Source organism: Berghia stephanieae, chromosome 1 (genome assembly GCF_034508935.2).
Source record: "Berghia stephanieae isolate SIO BIC M18660-M18661 chromosome 1, UCSD_Bste_1.3, whole genome shotgun sequence".
Taxonomy (NCBI): Eukaryota; Metazoa; Mollusca; class Gastropoda; order Nudibranchia; family Aeolidiidae; genus Berghia; species Berghia stephanieae.
The window spans coordinates 67,541,493-67,560,735 of NC_088360.1; the positions used below are offsets into that span (position 1 = coordinate 67,541,493).

A 19,243-nucleotide genomic window follows, 5' to 3' on the forward strand; every position below is an offset into this window, starting at 1 on the left:
CGATTCAATCTGTGGAGCAAAAGACTTGACACATATATTACAATCAAATTCGTTTCAACTTACAGATTCTTTCAAATTCCGTTGTCAGCCCAGCAATGACGTGTGGACAAGTCTAATTCAGATCTGACAATTTTAGTGATTAAAGCGATTAAAAAGCGATTATTAACTAACAGGAAATAGTATTGGCCCAAGAAAACAGGCTTACAGACAAAAACTCTGATTCATGAGATGCATTGTTGCAAAAGGACCATCACTAAGTTAAAAATATGGCAGCTAAATAACTGTTAGTTGAATGCAAGCAAGTGATTGAAAAAAGCTACTCCAAACCACCAAATTCTGCCATCAGTTGGGAGTTTTTTTCTCAAAATATTGTTTTTTGTTACAACTTCCAGCATTTGCTTTATAATTGAGCTAGAGCTAGGAGCATATTCCTAGCACACCGTAAAAGTGCCATTCATCTTCTTTATAAAAATATTAGATTTCTTTGGGTAGTGCTTCTGAAAATATAGGTTAAATTGATTTACTTTGGCACAGAAATTACACTGTTTTGATAGACAAACTATATCCCCTTGATACTCTTCACAGAGGCTGAACTACACTGATGTTCGGTTTTATTCATAAGAGGTAACTGAATAACAATGAAAGACAGAGCTTTTTTAGGTATAGCTTTTAATTGTGTTTGAGGCAACATCTCTAAAACCATTTTCTTATAAAATTGAAGAAAGAAAAACACCCAACTTTTTATTTTTTAGCCTCAAAAGTTGTGTCCAATGTTCTCTCTTTAGTTTTGTGTCAAAATTTGAGGGGATTCGCTGTTTGGAGTAATTCATGTTGTTGACTAACCGAACGCTCCAAAATTGATATACGCCAAACGAACTCTATTTGTGAAAGTTGTGTTGTGATTGACACCTTATTTCAAGGAAAATCCAACATTTCGAGACCAACCAAATAAAAATGTTAGTATGTTATATTTGATTTAAGGTTTCAATGTTTGTTGGTACTGATAACAAGCTTCATTTAGATTGTTTTCATATGTATTTATAAAAAAAATGTCTGTAAATTGTTTAAATTCCTCGTTTTTCCTCATTTTCTTTCTCCATCCAATTTGAAGCAGGGACAATTAAGTGAAAATGTTAATTTTGGTTGGTTAGTTTTATCGTATTCCATAGTATTTATTCTGAGCTTTCATTTGAAGATTTAAATGTGTGGCTTTATTTGAATTTGTAATGAATTTTTAAACATTGGTATTTTTGCCATTGTTATGTCACATTCAAATATTGTGCAAAGCTTATTATTTAGCATTTTTGATGCAATAATTTCTGTTTTTTAAGTCACAGTATTTTTAAAAATTTGGGTGTTTTGTCTGTGTTGTGTAGAGTTAGTTCAAGAAATTTGTGTTGTTAAGTATTATAACTTTAGCTGTCAGTGGGATCTGAAAATGGATTTTGGCCCATTTGAAATACGACCAAAAAAGTTCAAAGTTGAATAACTTTTGAAATAATTGCCCTACCATGTTTGTTTTGATATGAAACGGTTTTTGCTGTATGTATGATTTGAAAATGTAGGTTAGGAGTAGCTATTGCAAACATTACTTAAACTGTTTGTAAGAAGAGCAATTGTTTCACTAGATCTTTAAATTTTAAGTTTCATCCATTAAAAAAGAAAATTTGATTTACCAGCCATTTACATAATTTCCCCTGAAACTTCACATCCGCCCAACACAAAAATAGATCTACTTACTCAAACAGAAAAGCAACAATTACATTTTATACATAATATTGTTCAGCAAAAGAGCTCGACAGCACAGTGTCAAGTTTTCATAGCTATAACAAAATTTTTCCTTTAAATTTTGATATTTACAAAAGAAATCAGGAAAAGAAAATAGTTGGTTGCATTGTAAGGAAATGTCATGATTTTCCCTCGGTAGATAAGGAAAGGGATAAGATCGAGCATTTTTTCTCACAAACAATCAATGAATGGAACAACCTGCCAAACAACATGATCGACATCATGGATAATCCTTCAGAGCATTAATCAAGTGACTGTTTTTCTTCTTTAAATTGCAGTGACAGGCAACAAGGAGCCTTTCTTCAACTTAAATCTCGAGATCCAGATTGGGAGTAAATTCCATTCTCATTTTAATCAATATGATTTATTATGTGTAAAAAAACCTACATGAGCATATGCTTGATATTCGAATTCTCTGTGTATGTTTTTGAAATAATTTTTTAATTTTTTAAATGAAAAATGAATTGAAAGAAAAAAAAATGCATATATACATGATAAAAAATAATTTTAAATAACTCACCAAAGGGAACAACAAGAAATTTGGCATAGGTCTGCCAGTCAGGGGATTTATTTGAAAAATGTTCAACATAGGGTCTGAGCACACAATTAATATAGGAATCCCCTCCAACTATTCCAACTTTGATAGGGTCTGGAGTCCGGGCATTGCTATTGCAGCTGGAGAAATAAAAGAAAGATGAAATATATTGAAGAGAATAATATACAAATTAGACCTGGAAATGAGCTCTATAAAAATTGACTGAAACTGAAACTCTTCGTAATTCATTGTAGCGGAAAAATCCAAAGAATCAAAATGAATAGTCTACAGCAAGCTCGCTTAAGCAAAACAATGGCAGAAAACAAATTTCCGCAGGGATTAATTGAGCTACTTACCATTGTTACTTATAATTAGGTACCCAATCAGTGAATAATCTCGAAACGGTCAACCAGTTTGTTTACAATGTGAGGCAATCAAGATGTACTGTAGCAATCCCTAACTTTCGATTTGATGGTGTCTACATAAAGCACTTCCAGCTTTCGCATTTTAATTTTTTCATACTTTTACTTCCCTCCAGGTAAATGTGGTCAATTTTGGCTTAGACGAAACAGTGAAATTTATCACTCAGCGACTCAGTTAAAATTGGCTACCATTGGGACCACGACAGATTTGATGTTTGTTTGTTTTTGTTTTTAAGGGTTTTACGGCGCTTGCAACACATTTAGGTTATATCAGCGCCAGTAAAAAGGAAGAAAATGGGATAGTAAAAAGTTCTAGAATTACAATTGAAGCATCCAAGAGAAAGTAAGACAAAGGGGAACTGGGAACAAATAGGGATCAGATGTAGATTCCAAGAGCATATCACCAATGTACTTAGTTTGAGATCACCTATAAGTCTCATCCGGACAGAAGAACAAAATCCAACAAAGAGGAACACACTCAAATACTTACATTATACATTAAAAAATAACAAATATACTAATACTTAACAGAGAGATGATTTACAAGGAAAAAAATATCATCTCCCAAAACAATAACTATGCATTCGACTGTTTCCCTCCCAGCCAGGACTCCGACCAAGGCCAAGAAAAAAACTTAAGTAATCTCATTCCAAGACAAAGACAGAAAGCATGTTGGAAAACAGATATAAGGGGATAGAAGACACAGTATGGACCTCCCTGCCCGCTATGGGAGGTCAGGATCCCCACCCAGCACGACAGGTTTGGAAAGTGGAAAAAATAATTTCATGAAGGCTGTGTGAAAATACACTGGGGTGTGTTCAGAAAAGTGTCGCTTAGCCTTGGCAATATATTATCTATCGTTAATATAAACGGCCCATGAGCTATGCATAGCGCTGTGGAACATTCCTAATTACTTTACGGTCATTCGACTACGATTCATGAATTCTTTTTTTCTTCATTTCTTTCTTTCCTTTTAAAAATATTTGAATTTGAACTCACTGAGAATTTACAGGTCTAAAATATTGAAAGTAAATAAGTAGTGTAGGAATATGCTATGGAATTTTCATAATATATAAATAAAAAATGCAGCGACTAATCTATTAGAAAAAAGTTTGAAGAACAAAAAATAAGAAAGAGATATCAAACCAAATAATTATTTTGTTTGTTTTACAGCGCTTGTGACACATTTAGATCATATCAGCGTCAGTAAAAAGAAAGAAAATGGGGTAGTATAATAATAATAATAATAATAATAATAATAAATAATAATAATAATAATAATAATAATAATAATAATAATAATAATAATAATAATAATAATAAAAATAATAATAATAATAACAATAATAATAATATTAATGATGATGATGATGATATGTATATACTTTTAAACTTTTAAAAAAGAAGCAGTTTATTTCATTGTCACAATCTTGCACCATAGTGAAAAAGGGATTCATAATTTTATATAGGCACGAATGTATGCATTGATCATCCTGTAATATAAATCTATTTTGAAATGGCATACAATTGGTCAATCTATTTGAATTTGATCTTCTCAAATTTGCAAACAACAAGTACAAATTACTTCCCAATGCAATCCAAAAACGATTCAACAATCCTTAGACAGCAAAAACTTTCAATCCGAGGTCCTCTTTAATTAGTGACTAACTTTCAGCATGAAAATTGAAATAACAACTTACAATTTTTGGATCTTTGTGACAAAAAAACACATGGCAGCTTTGACATCTGCCTCTGTACAAGTACAAATCAAACGGAGTTGTCTGTCTTGAACCTTCTGCGCTAGCATCTGGCCCTGCCACTCTGAGGCGTTGACCATGAAGACAGAGTGTGGAAGACTATCGTCAGCTGTGTCAAATACCACGCTCAGCTGGTCCAGCAGCGCTTTACGGGGCTGTTTAGATAAAAATAAAAGATTTTATTGAAATTGAAATAAACATATCACAAATCAATTACACTAATGACACCATTGAACCAAGAGGGCCAATGAATAATTTAATTAAGTTTTTTTTTTTTAATCATTAACTCAGGAAATTGGATCTTGTAAAATGATCTATTTCATTTTTATCTATTTGGGCAACAATTATGAAACACACTGAGCAATGTCAACCTGAGAAAATGTACTACATAAATTGTCATATTTTTAAAAAGAATAATTTAAATGTTTGTATTTTAAAAATGTTTTGTCGTTTACAAATGGAAAAGGACAAAAGTAAAACACAAGTGTTAAATGATCAAGTGATATTTTCATGTAAAATGAACGATATTCTACTGCACATCCTTTAACTTTAATTTTCAAACCATAGAATATTAAAAAGTTGTTTACCAAGAATGTTTTCATTAATTTTTTTTATTTTAATATGTATGTATATATATATATATATATATATATATATATATATATATATATATATATATATATATATATATATATATATATATATATATATATATATATATATATATAAAGTCAATTTCTTTATTTTCAAGACTTTTCCATCATGATAGTCCTAAAGTAAAATATCTGAAAAATGCTATCACTACTGTGATACAAGTTTTCAATTTCTTATCAGTACAATTAGATGTAATATTATGAGAAAGTCTAACAAAATTTAGCGGGAGAAAAAAATAAACTAGATAATTTAAAAGATAGAAAGAGAGAAAGAGAGAGAGAGAGAGAGAGAGAGAGAGAGAGAGAGAGAGAGAGAGAGAGAGAGAGAGAGAGCGGGAGAGTGAGAGAGAGAGAGAGAGAGAGAGAGAGAGAGAGAGAGAGAGAGAGAGAGAGAGAGATAGAGAGAGACGTAATCAAATGAAACTTTCTAACAGAATCGAGTGGAGGATGATAGTTAATTATGGCACTAGTGTTCTATTAATTGGATAAATGTTGTTATGAACTATGAACTATGTTATCTTAAAAGAGTGTGGAATCTATTTCTGATGCCCAGCAATTATACCCTAATTTTTGCAATAATGTTCATCTAAATTGTTGCAAGATTAAGATGCAAAGATATCTTTTCAAGTACTGTGTTCGTTACAACTTAACTTTACGCTCAGAAAAGAACAAAACTTCAAGGTGAAACCCATTAATCCTGTGCTTTTTGGGGCATTGAGCAGTTTTGTTTATGACTCAATTAAAATTACTGCAAGATCAAGTGAAAAATGTGTTTTTTAATGACTGTTTTGATTGCAGCTCATCTTTTATACTTTAGGTTTTGGTAATTCTTAAATCTTAAAAGAAAGTCTCCGAAAGTAGAATGTAACAAACTTGCAAGATATTAAGATTTAATCTAAGATCCATTCTATTTTCATAGTTAAATGTAATGACCCACTACAACATAAGACAACACCTTCACCAAATATATCCTTTCAATATCCTACTCAATATCCATTACCTACTCGTGTATTAGGATATGTTTTTCATTAATAAATGGTATAAATATATGACCTTATCTCTATTTAGGCTCATGTAATATGAAGTGAATATTTCTCATTTATTCTATTAAAATATCAACATAATTATAACCATTATCAATAATATAATTATTATACATTTAACATACAACATAAAGTATATACCTGTATTATATCATTGAATTAATAAATTAAAAGAAAACAGTACAAAAGAAGAACAACAAAATATTGATATCCACCTAAATATGCAAGTTTTGTGGGAAATTACACTAAATTTTACATAAAGTAGAAGCAAAGTTTTTACTGACTTAAATTAAGTATGACCTCGCTTGTTATAATCAGAATAATATAAACAAGACAAGATTTTGACAACCAGAATTCATTTTGTTATAAAAACTAAATAAATATTATTATCATTATTCTTTCATTATTTTTATCCCATAACGAAATAAGGCTTTCATCCTTAATCAAATAAACAAAATCATTTAAAAAACTACAAAATAATGTATTAAAATTGCACAACCAATCATATGAAAATGTCAATTTAAAAAACAATAAAAAACATCAAGTATGTGTAATTAATCAAAATTTGCATCAAAATTAAGTCCAAAGATAAAAACATTTCATTTTAGTGTTAGTCATTTGACTATATTATTATTAAATTCAACTAAATAACCAAACCAAACTTTAAAATTATCCAAAGCAGAGCTTACATTTTTATTCATCTTTAATTTAAGCCGCATGATATAATAGCAAATGAAATTATACACCAAAAGATTACTTCAAATAAAAGGAAAGTATTAGTGTTCAAATCAAGAAGAAAAAAAAAGTAAAAACGAACTTTGTTTCATAAAATCCATTACAATTCCCCTATCCCTTTTCCCCACTTAAAATAAAATAAGAATAAAAGGCAATTTTTATATACCGCCCTTTTTTTTTATCACGATTAACAGAATCAACAATAACTTTGGATTGCAAAATCTGAAGATAAAAAAAATAAATAAAAAAATAAAAAAGATATATCATGAACAGAGGTTCAAGTGCCTAATTGATATCAGCTAGAAAAGAACCTTTATCTCATATGAGTAAAGGAAATGGTTTCAGACAACTTTTGGAGGTTGAAATCTTTTCATTCTCTTTGAGAAGTAAGAAAAATATTAATAACAAAAATAAAACAAATTGAAAAAAAAAAATAACCCATCAAAAACCGGCATATTTATATGTGATAAATCATTAAATATGACAATAAAAATAATTTGTTTAAAAATGCAGAAATAGTTGCTGAATAATAACTAGCATTGAAATATTACACTCTTTTAAATATGTGTCAGTTATGATTTATACACTTATAAAATTTTAACAACAAATGCCAATGTCAGTGAACCACAACAAAGCTTTAGAAACATTGCAATGGTGTACTGATAAACTTAATTTAAAACAAGTCAATATAAAAAAAAGGAAATAACTACATCAATAATTATAAAACTGTGAAGGAAAAAGTTCAAGGAATTCAAATATCAATTGTACAGAAAACTGTGAAGAGTAAAAGCAACAATGTCCATGAGTCTGCAGAGATAAATAAGCTGCACCCCTAAGCTAGGACACTATGATGTTAAAAAGCAAGCGGTTATTATTGGTCATATGTTAAGCATGCACAATAGCACAAATAATGTTATTGTTAATAATATCAATTAGTGGATTAGTATTTCCCACCATAGTAATCAACTTCAGTATAATTATATTCATAAGAAGCAGGAAAGAGGGGGAAAATCTGGTAAAGAAAACAGCCAATGTCTGGTGTCCCACTGACCAGTGATTTGTCTTCTCCTACACTACTTCTCCGATGCCGTTTAAAGTCCTTGTTACTTTTTTTCTCTCTGTAGGAGGTACTGCGTATGCGGTCCCGAACAAATTCCATTTGCTTGGTCCTGAGTGGAGAGTCTGTTCGGGGGGACGACTCGCTGGCACTGGCATTTTGAGAGTCTGATGCCTCGATATCCAGATCAGATACCCACTTAATAATGAAATCAAAGAGTGAGGAAGGGGAGGATAAGATAAAAATGAAGAGTTGGGGAAAAATGGTATACAGTCACATTCAAAGTGTTAACACCAGGTCATGCCATGGGGTATGTTTCCACCAAAACAAAACATACACAAAACAATAAGACAAAAAAATACATTTAAAAAAATTATAATAATGTAATAAACCAACAACAGGACTATTTTCTGACCTAAGAAAAAAAAACCCAAACCCCAAAGAAAACAATCCTAACTATAGACCCATCAAACCGGATTGATTATTCCTATCTAATATATTGTTGATTCTTTTCACTGAAACCACAATATATGAGTTGCTTCAAAAAGTGAAAATAGAGACAATAATATAGTCTTTACAGTCAAGGATAAATAATCATGATGTCCACATGCCTATCCTCAACTACAATATTAAAGCAAATTTATAATTCTTGCCTCCCAAGACATTTGTTTTGGTTTTTAAGGGATTTACAGTGCTTGCAACACTTTTAGGTCATTTCAGCGCCAGTGTAGGAAGAAAATAAGATTTTAAAAATTTCCAGATTTATAATTCAAATCACGTGTGAAAAGGTAAGACAAAGGGGAATGGCTCATATTGGGAACAGATGACAACTCCCAGAGCACACTATCAGAGAACTTTGATATCGCCTGAAGTCTCATCCAGACACAAGCACATGTCCCCACTATAATATAAGGTTACACTCAAATGTACATATATCATGACATTAAAAACAAAGCACTATAACAGTACATAGCAGACAGATCGATTTCAAAAGGGGAAAAAATATATCGCCGCCTAAAACTATAATTATACATATGTCTGTTCCCTCTCAGCTAAGGATTTTGACCAGGGTCATGACATCTCAATCTAAGACAAAGATAGAAAGCAAGTTGGAAAACAAACATGGGGGATAGAAGACACAGTGCCTCCATGCCCACTAAGAGGGAAAAAACAGACCCCACTCAGTCTAGACAATATATGATTGGGTTGGTGAATATTTTAAAACAACCCAATGTAACCACCAAGTGAGACTGATTCTAGAAACAAATATTCAATAAAGATGATCTTAATAGAAAAAAGTAAATAACATAAGCAGAGATTTTCTAATGGAGTTATCAAGGAAGAGATAGATATAGACATCTATAACGAGCTAATTTTATTTGTTTGCTCTTTCATATTTAGCTCAAAATCACTTCAATTAATAAGTGGACAACAATACAGTGCACTCTGGATGGGTCGACATTGCTTAAGTCCATTTTTTTCTCTCTTGGTCCCTCCCCCTTCTTCCTATATAACATTAGTAAAAAAAAAAACCCCACTCCTCATAAGTCGATGTTCTCTTAAATATTTTACAAGAGAACTCAAGGTTATTCTAGCAATGGATGTCATTATTGACTCACTCTATTATTACAATTATTTTACAAGGGACCTTAAAGTTATTCTTAATCAATCCTTGATTAAACCTGAGCTGTTTGTGGTGTAGGTTGTGTGGCACAGCTTGTAAAGACAGAATAGGTTCGAACCCAGACTATTAAGTTCATCGTTTGGATATGAACGACATGAAGCACAAGACCCCTGTCACAACATCAGTGTTAAACCTGATAATATCCTAGAATATTGACTATAACTAACTTGGTGTTGTCGACATGCAATATATCAATTTAAATATGAGGTGAATGAAATAAAAAATGTATTCAAATACTAAATATTACATCTATTCTACAGTGTCAAACCACCACAAACATTGAGATAAATTAATAGATTTTAAAAAAAATCAAATATACAAAATATACTATATTGCCTACAATTATTCCGCAGAGATCCCTTTACCCCCCCACCCCCCCCAACCAAACCAAATGTTTTTTTAAAACGACCAAAGAGCCTAGATAACTCAAGAGTGAACCACAGTTGTCCCTCAGAGCAGAGTCACCAGATCCATGGAGCCAGAGTTAATCAGCTTCTGTAGCCTTTAAAAGACAGGAACAATAGCTTGCTATCCTTTGGATAGGACACCAATCTATCACAAAGCAATTTCCATCCAGCCTTAAGGACTTAACTAACCAATCACTGCTGAGTGGATAGATTGATCAAATCTTTGATTGTGCTCTACCAATTGATCACTGTCTGCTGCAGTTTAGAGCCACAAAGTGTACAACGTTGGCTTAGTTTCTTCCTCGGGGTTCTACAGATGTTAAGGCAATACTTTCTCTACTCGACCACCTCACCAAGATAATGATGATGATGATAATAATAATGATAATGATGATAATAATATTAATTTTAATAATAATAATAATAATAATAATAATAATAATAATAATAATAATAATAATAATAATAATAATAATAATAATAATAATAATAATAATAATGATGATGATGATAATAATAATGATTATCATTTTTATCATTAATATTAAACAAACGACTCATGAAAAACAAAAATTGTGTCAATTCTAAAATCATGAGGATAAATAAAATTAGAATAGAATGCCCTTTAAATAAAAGCCAGAAGTTTGCAGGTTTTATTTTAAAATATAAATAATAATAACAATTTTTAAAAAGGACAACGACAGTATAAAAATATTATTAAACAATTCTAACGATTTATTTCTTTTCTTTTAACCAAAACAAGAAAATGCTTTGAAGTATGTAGTCCCAAGCCAACCTTGTATAGAAAGCCAAATACATTTTTTTTAAAGTGACTAACTTTAGGTTTCACTCAAATCTTTCAATGGGTAGCTCATGAGTTAACTTTGTCAAATTATTTCATCTCGGATTCACACAACAGTATGGAATTGCAAAGCCAAAACGGGTTTATTATTCTTGTAACACAGCAATCATGAGGATACTTGTTATGTGTAGGGAAGAGTGAGATAGATCTTAAAATGGATTTAATTTGGCCCTAGAATCATATAAAAAAAAATTTAAAAAGAAGTTTTTAAGAGTGATACAGGTCTAAGCATCTCACTGTAAAGATAAAGATAATACTAAGGTGATTATATACAAGGATGAAGTGAAAAGGATAAATATAAGATAAAACTCCAATTAAAATACAATGAAACCTACTTCTTGGCATAAAACAGCTACAATATTCTGTTGAGGAAGAAGATCATTTGAGATGAATGAAATCATGGATAAAATCAAGAATTCAACCAATTATCATAAACCAAACATTTCTGTTAGACACGGAAACAAAAAACATCTTATCACTGAAATTCCAACTGAATGACTGAAATAATGTCATTGTAGAGGCAAAGTTTCTCAGCGGGAAATAAGATACATATTTGGTAAAAACAAACGAAAAGTAAATCATAATGGAGTCCACACAGTGCAGCTAATGCTATATCCTTGCAAGGATGTGCAAAACACATTCACCAAGTTTAACTAAAATGATATCTTTTTTGATACTTGTAGGGGGAAAAAAGGACTGATGAGAACAAAGCAGCGGGATTGGGATTTAATTTTTGTTCAATTTAAATTAAGAATAAAGAAAAAAGTGACACATTTGAATGTCATCCTTTTTAAAAGGATTTCAATTTCTCTAGTGACCATGAACCAAAAACAAACATTTCAGCACTGAGTGAAATTCTTAAAAGCCAGTAGAAATACAATTAAATTCAGATCAGAACAGATAAACACGTGACAGAATTGAGAGAAAGATTTGACATTTGGGAGAAAACATTTGGTCATGTGATTTCTTAGGGTAAAGTTGGCACAGAAAAAGGTTGGGGTAATTAAAATGGGAATTTACAATACAGAAATATTAGGTTTCATTAAGTGGGGCCATTACAGTAAAGTGATTCAAAATCCAACTGAAACGTAATAACTGAACAAAAATAAAACAAACTAAGGACACATAGAGAGTGCATTCACAACAAGAAGAATTGGCCAGACAGCATGCAACAAAAGTACCATGCTCAAGGTAGAACATTCATGGTGGCCACTCAGATGGACGACACTTCATTCCACCAAGGCATTGTCTTATTTCCTCCTTCCACATATTCAACTTATACAGGCATATAAAACACTTTTTCATCTTCTTAACTAACCTCTCTATTACATATCCTCTGCTTCAAATTTTATAAATCGACCCAAAAAAAAAAAAGACCAAAAAAAAATTAACTCTACAACTTGTGTATTGTGAATTGTGCTATGTCAAAGACAACTATTCTGTTGAAGCTACCAAGATGCCATCTGAAATTCTAAACATTGTGATGTCAAGACACACAATACAATGTGATCAACAAATGGAATCAATTTATTCACTAAGGCAAATCCATTTGGCAAACAATTAATTTGTCATCAATTTTCATTCCTGTCCAGAAACTAATATAATATCTTAACGATAACAATGCTGAATAAGTAGTTAAAAACTTAGGAAACTACATAAAACAAAACTTACTGTGTGTAGGTCAGAATCACTTCTTTTCACTGAGGATTCTTCTTGAGATCGGAATGCTTCCTATTAATATATACATAAATGAATAAATATAAATGTTAATCTAGCATCGAAACAGCTTTTTCGGCTACAAATGAGTTACTTTAATTTACTATATATGTTGTTTTTTAAAATTCATTTACATTATATTGTGTACATATATAAAAGAATTTTTTAAAATTAAAAAATAAATAAATACATTTTTGAGTTGTTCATTCAGCATATCTGCTAGAGAGGAAAGAGTTTTCTCATTTTAAGTGATTTATTATTAATCAAATTTAGAAAGAAAAAAAGAAACCTATTCTAATCTTTTAAAATAAAAAAAAAGGTTTGAACTATAACGTGTGTAACCGATAAATATCCTAAAGATCCCAGATATTTAACAGATGAACCTGTGGATTCTTATAGTGATCAAAATAGAACATTGTTTACAAACAGGTTTCCAAAATCTACAAAAATCCAGATACAATTGCATGGCAACTTAAATGTACGAACAATAACAAGGTGAAGATCACATCCTAATTGCATACTGGAAATTTTCTGTTCATTTAAAATTCGATTGAGCTTGTGTAAGGCTATACTATCTGTATTTCTTGAATAATCTCAATTCACTAGAGGATATTTCTATACAGGGTAAGAATTTGTCAGCATTGGGTAATATCAGCATTTGCTGTTGGTCCATATGAAATGTCTGACAAGTAAATTATGAATGTGGTAATTCATAATTTATGGCCAAGGTGTTGTTACTAATACACCGCAAAGAGCCGTGAACCTTTAACTTTTGAGCACATAATAATGCAAAAATTGTAACTCATTGCTCAATCTGAGTAACAAATTAGGTAGTAGGCACTTGTTTAAGATAGATATGAAAAGGTGAGCATTAAATAATGCCAGACAAAGCAGAAAGAAAAATACAAGAAAAAAAAAACATCCTAAAAATCGGCCTGCTTCGACTGGGGATCGAACCTCAGATCCCCCGATTACCAAGATCAGTCACTGGATGTTTTTATGTGAAGGGTTACTTCTGGTTGTTTTTTTTGTCTCTGCTTTGTCTGCACTGTTTGATAAGACCTTTCAGATCTTTCTGCCTCAATCTGGTCTAGTATTGGGAGGAACCAGATGCTGACAAATGAATTTAAAGTTTAAAAAAAAAAAAGAAATTTGGTATAAAATAATATGGCTTTGGGGAGGGGGGGGGGGGCATATTCAAGAGAAAATATAGATTAAAGTGTTCAAACACTCAGAGTATCCCTGATTTCTAAAAAATAGTCAGCTGGTAAAGCACTCCCTTCACACGATCCTGAATGACATGAAGTCAAGATTATTTTTTATTTCTGAGCTGTCGACCCTCGAGTGATTGGGCAGCTGGATTTGTCAGATTTAGAGGAGAGTACTTTGCAATTAACAAGTGATCTATCCAAAGGGTATCAGTCAATGGCTATAGACACCAACTCCGCCCATAGGCCTTATTGATCTGAGTAGCAACTTTTCAAACTATTTACTGACCTGTGATGTTGTTTTTGGAATCTCTGCGATCCCAGGTGTAGTTCCTCTATTGGCAAAGAATGGACTGTGAAAGAAAAATAGCAATAAAACTATTAAAAATTTAAAACCAATTTCTTCCATCCCAATGAGATCAATCCTAATGAGTTCTAGAAGTAGCTGTACCAAGACCAACCATTAAACCCAATGGGGTTTGCCTTTAATTTAACCTGTTAACTGCCGAACCCTGGAAAAACTCGGATCAAAAAAATTGGGGCAGACAACTCTTCTTTCAAATATTGATCAATTTAAATGACCTTCACCTTGTCAAAAACACTGAAACCTGGAACTCGGTGAATAAAACAGATAAAACGTACACAATTTTTTTTTTTAATCAACCTCCACAGAGACAATAAAACATTCACCTCATCCAAAGATGATTAAACATTCTCTAGATATCATTGGAACTTTATTGATAGAATTTCAAAATGTAAGTAGAAATGAAGGACAGAAAGTGAATCTATTTTTTAAAAATGAATGCAATAAGAGACAAACCGTAATTTGGGTTTGGGTGTGGACATGACACTCATTGTATCCAACTCAGGACCAGAGTCAGAGTCATCGAGTTCGTCAAACAACTCGTCCAGGGGGTTGGGGATTTGATCGTGATCTGCCTCCGAATCAACTAAGGCCTGTAGTAAGAAAGTGTAAAGAATTTAACAGTTAGGGTATTCTCATCTTCATCAGTAAACAAAACATGGTTTGTATTTCATTTTTAACATAGCAATATTTCCACAACAATTAACTAAATGAATAAATATAATAAAAATGCATAACTTGATTTGCGACAGTTCCTTTGTTTTTTAAATTCTTATTTTTACTCAAACCACCACTACTTAAAAATGCTATAGAAACAACATGTCAACTAGTCAGTGGGGTGAGAGAAAACTGTCTAACAACCATTCCATACTATTTGCATAAAAGTCTAAATCTGGAGCAGTGGAACTGGGGTGAGTACATAGGCATGTGTGTGTGTGTGTGTGTGTGCACGCGCGTGTGTGTATGTGTGTGTGTGTGTATGCAATGAAACGGGTTAGCCAGATTTAGCCTTAATAATAAAAAAAAAGAAGTGAAAGATGATAGATTTGGATTTTCTCAATTCAGTGGCATGTCTGGTATAATAAAGCAATACACGTATGGAAGGTCAAAAAGGTCTGGTCAGTGGGAGAGTATTGTTTTAACATTTCTTAATTCTGTATTTTATAGCTTATAGCTTACATATTGATAGAACTTGGGGTAGATAGTGACTTTTATTATTATTATTATTATTATTATTATTATTATTATTATTATTATTATTATTATTATTATTATTATTATTATTATTATGTTTTGTGAGATGATATGTGCTGCAATTCAATTTCACTTAGTTCCTTAGAATTTCATTAAATAATTTGACAAAATTAATCTTATATAACTTTGAGATCTTGTCAACGCCAAAGTTCATCTTTTCCTTTAGTATTTTTGGAACAAAGGGTACTAACAACAAAAACAAACAATCAAAAACCCACCAAGACAAAGGGAGCAAGTTCAAGGAGATAGGTGGATTACAGTGGCAATCTGTCTGTTCGCCTCAGGCCAGCAAGTCTCATAAAAATGTATGCACACAAAATACACACACACACACACACACAAACAAACACACACACAGAAACAACATACAACACACAATCACAACCAAACGGGAGATCTCAGACGATTTCTAATCAACATTTGATCCCAAAAAAAAAAAAAAAAGGGATAAAGATTAGAAAGGTTTAATATCTCAAAAGAAAACAAGCCCATTCATATTTGATTCCTTTTTCCCTCAATACACAAAATTAGTGAAAGCTTGTGCAAAATAAAGTCATTTCATTCCATTGCAAAATAGATTGGGACAAGAGAAAAAGGTAGCTGACAAATCAGACCCTACTAACAATCTCTAAATCTTGTCTTTGAGCGTTAAAAAATGATCATTTACTTACATCCTCTGAAATCTTGAACTTCTTCAATAATGCTCTGAATTTCTGTTTGATGTTCCTTTGCTGAAACAGGAGAAGGAGGGGGGGGGGGGGGGGGGGGGGGGGGGGGGGGGGGGGGGGGGGGGGTGCTTGTTAAATTCATAGGCCTCTCAACATACAAGTCTTTGATTTCTACAAAACATTAACAAATTATTAATTGAATAAAATCAAAACAATGTAAAATGAACGAGTAAGCACATTGAAAATTGTGAGTCACTGGTTTTGAAACATACATTTGGACTGACTAGTTACAAGAACAATCTCTAGAGTCCAAAACATAATGTCGAGGGGTGACAGTTGCTTTTCACAATGTCTTCTATTTTGCCAAATCTAAAGAGATGGATGATTTGTGCGGCTATGTGGTCTTGTGGTATGACACTCGCTTTCGGAGTGGAAAGTCCTGGGTTCGAGCCTCGCGCTCGACGCATAGTTGAGTCTTTGGAAAAGGCTCTTTACTCACTTTCTCTCACTGTACTCTGGTGTAAAATGAGTACCTGGCCGTTAACAGCGTTGTCTTTGTCCGAAAAATTGTAATATCGCCTAACAGGCGGCATGTCCCGTCATACATGTTCAATGTTGCTGTTGACCAGGGACCCCTTGTAAAGCGCTTTGACCAAATTTAGTGGATATTGCGCTATATAAAGCTCAATTTTATTTTTATTTAATTTTTATGAACTGATCAGAAATGAACCAGAATACAGATCACAGACACAGAAAGGGCTATTGTATCCTGATCATCCAATTGGAATGCCACAGCCACCTCTCTAATCTTATAAGTGAATTCCTTTGTTAAGGCCAAATGGTCCTCCTTTTATTTGAGTTCTCATTGATTGTGTGAATTGTCATAGGTGGTTATCCCTTCTATATTCATTGTGTTCTTATTTCCTATGCATATATCCAGTTTCCCTCTTGCCTTTGAGATTTGGATTGATAGAGTATATGATATTTCTCATCCTGTGGACGATGGTACTACATTCAGACTCACACATTTTCTCAGCTTTTTGTTTTCACTGTGATGTCTTGAAAGAAGTTCTTTTTCTCATAAACAAGTACATCCATTTAGAAAACAATAGAAAAAAAAACCCTAAAAAAAAACCAATTAAAAAAAATAAAAAATAAAAACTTGTGACAAATCTTAAATTGGAATTATATCCTGACTGACATCAGCTGAAATTGTCCTCAAGTGTAAAAATCTCTCTATTTGTTAACCCCCCCCCCCCCCCCCCCCCAAAACAAAAAAAAAAACCCAAACAAAAAACAACTCACAGTGACACCAGGTCTTGTTTTCGATCTACTGAGCTTCCTTTGCCTCGCCCTGGCTTCAGTCATGGTGGGTTCACTGTCACTCATGTCATCATTAGATGAATAGTCATTAAACTCTGGACCATCCTCATAGTCACTGTCGTTGTCCATGTCAGGGGAGCGATCTGATAAGAAAATAAAAATAATGAAAAAAAAAAGGGTGGGGGGAGGGGAGGGAGGGAGGGAGAGAGAGAGAGAGAGAGAGAGAGAGAGAGAGAGAGAGAGAGAGAGAGAGAGAGAGAGAGAGAGAGAGAGAGAGAGAGAGAGAGAGAGAGAGAGAATTGATTGGAGATGAAAATACTTGCAAGGAAAGTTGAATGCCAGAATACTTTTTCTGTTTATTTATTCTTTCAGAATTTAACTTTTTGCCTCTCTCTCTCTCTCTCTCTCTCTCTCTCTCTCTCTCTCTCTCTCTCTCTCTCTCTCTCTCTCTCTCTCTCTCTCCTGCAATTCTATGTCTCGACTGATGAATGAGTGGAATGAATAATGCAATGTTACTGACCGGCATCAGAAGAGGCGTGTTTCCGGTGTCCATTTATTTCATGGTCTACTGGTTGGCTGGTCAACCCGTACAAGAACAAGCTGGCCACGGGATTGGTTTGTTCTTTCACATCACAGTATAAGGTCAGCTCTCGGTCCATTGAACATTGCAACACCTGTGGGAAATCAGAGAGAAATATAATATTGATGACCAACTGTCTTGTCATGATTAACACTTCTTTCTGTAACGGATCAGGCCATGCTTTGGCCTTTCTAGCCTGGGATGTATGCTTGAAATGAGAAAAAGAGGTATCTTTCAACCTTTTAGGAGTAGGATTTATATAAGACATAACTGCACTATATAAGACAATAACCTGTATATGATGAATTTCCCATCTCTCTCTCTCTCTCTCTCTCTCTCTCTCTCTCTCTCTCTCTCTCTCTCTCTCTCTCTCTCTCTCTCTCTCTTAAATCTATTAATTACTGTCTCATCTTAAAAATAATTGTCTTGAAGAAAAATTTCAGTCTGCTTATAGGCAACATCATTCGACGGAAACCGCACTTGTTAGGGTTGTTAATGATCTCCTCTCTGTTATAGACAATGGTTCATGTTCTTTGCTGAATTTGCTTGACCTATCGTCTGCTTTTGATACTATTGATCACAATCTTCTTCTCAAACGTCTTGAAATTACTTATGGCGTGTCTGGTGCAGCGCTTGATTGGTTTAGGTCATATTTGTTTAATCGTAAACAGATTATTACGGTGGATGAATATAGATCGGAGGAAATCTTTCTTGATTGTGGGGTTCCCCAGGGTTCAGTACTTGGACCCGTTCTTTTTGTTTTGTACGTTGGCCCTCTGTCTAAAATCATCAGAAGTTTTGGTCTGTCTTACCATCAATACGCTGATGATACGCAATTGTACTGCGTTTCCAATATGAGAAATTTACAAGAAGTATCAGCCAATAGTAAAAATTGTATCCAAAGTGTTAAGAAATGGATGAATGAGAACAGACTGAAACTGAATGATGATAAGACGGAGGTGCTGTATGTGGGGAACAGGAAGTGGAAAAGTGAAACAGATTTGAAGTTGGGGGATGCCTCTATTCAAATTGTTGACAAAGTGAAAAACCTTGGCACATTCTTAGACTCTGGACTGTCGATGGAGCATCAGGTTAATAATTTGGTTAGATCTCTCTTTTTCCAACTAAAAAAGATTGCTTCCATTAGACGGTTCATATCTGAGGATGTGACCAAGCACCTGGTTGTG

The 19,243-nt window shown here is 32.9% G+C and overlaps 1 protein-coding gene across 7 annotated transcripts in view; it reads right to left on the reverse strand.

Moving 5' to 3' along the window:
* The window catches only part of LOC144980025 (phosphofurin acidic cluster sorting protein 2-like), a 61,089-nt gene that overhangs the window by 7,483 nt on the left and 34,363 nt on the right, over nucleotides 1-19,243 (reverse strand). For 2 of the 7 annotated variants that reach the window (XM_078927518.1, XM_078927509.1), the window contains exons 5-13: nucleotides 17,997-18,150; nucleotides 17,459-17,619; nucleotides 16,157-16,216; nucleotides 14,688-14,824; nucleotides 14,157-14,220; nucleotides 12,615-12,674; nucleotides 11,279-11,305; nucleotides 4,446-4,657; nucleotides 2,309-2,463 (exon numbers count right to left, since the gene is read on the reverse strand). In XM_078927518.1, the coding sequence (XP_078783644.1) occupies nucleotides 2,309-2,463; nucleotides 4,446-4,657; nucleotides 11,279-11,305; nucleotides 12,615-12,674; nucleotides 14,157-14,220; nucleotides 14,688-14,824; nucleotides 16,157-16,216; nucleotides 17,459-17,619; nucleotides 17,997-18,150 (1,030 nt within the window). Of the gene's footprint in view, nucleotides 1-2,308; nucleotides 2,464-4,445; nucleotides 4,658-7,984; nucleotides 8,189-11,278; nucleotides 11,306-12,614; nucleotides 12,675-14,156; nucleotides 14,221-14,687; nucleotides 14,825-16,156; nucleotides 16,217-17,458; nucleotides 17,620-17,996; nucleotides 18,151-19,243 lie in introns of all 7 variants that reach the window. The other 5 variants (XM_078927493.1, XM_078927502.1, XM_078927535.1 and 2 more) reach the window with 3 other exon arrangements.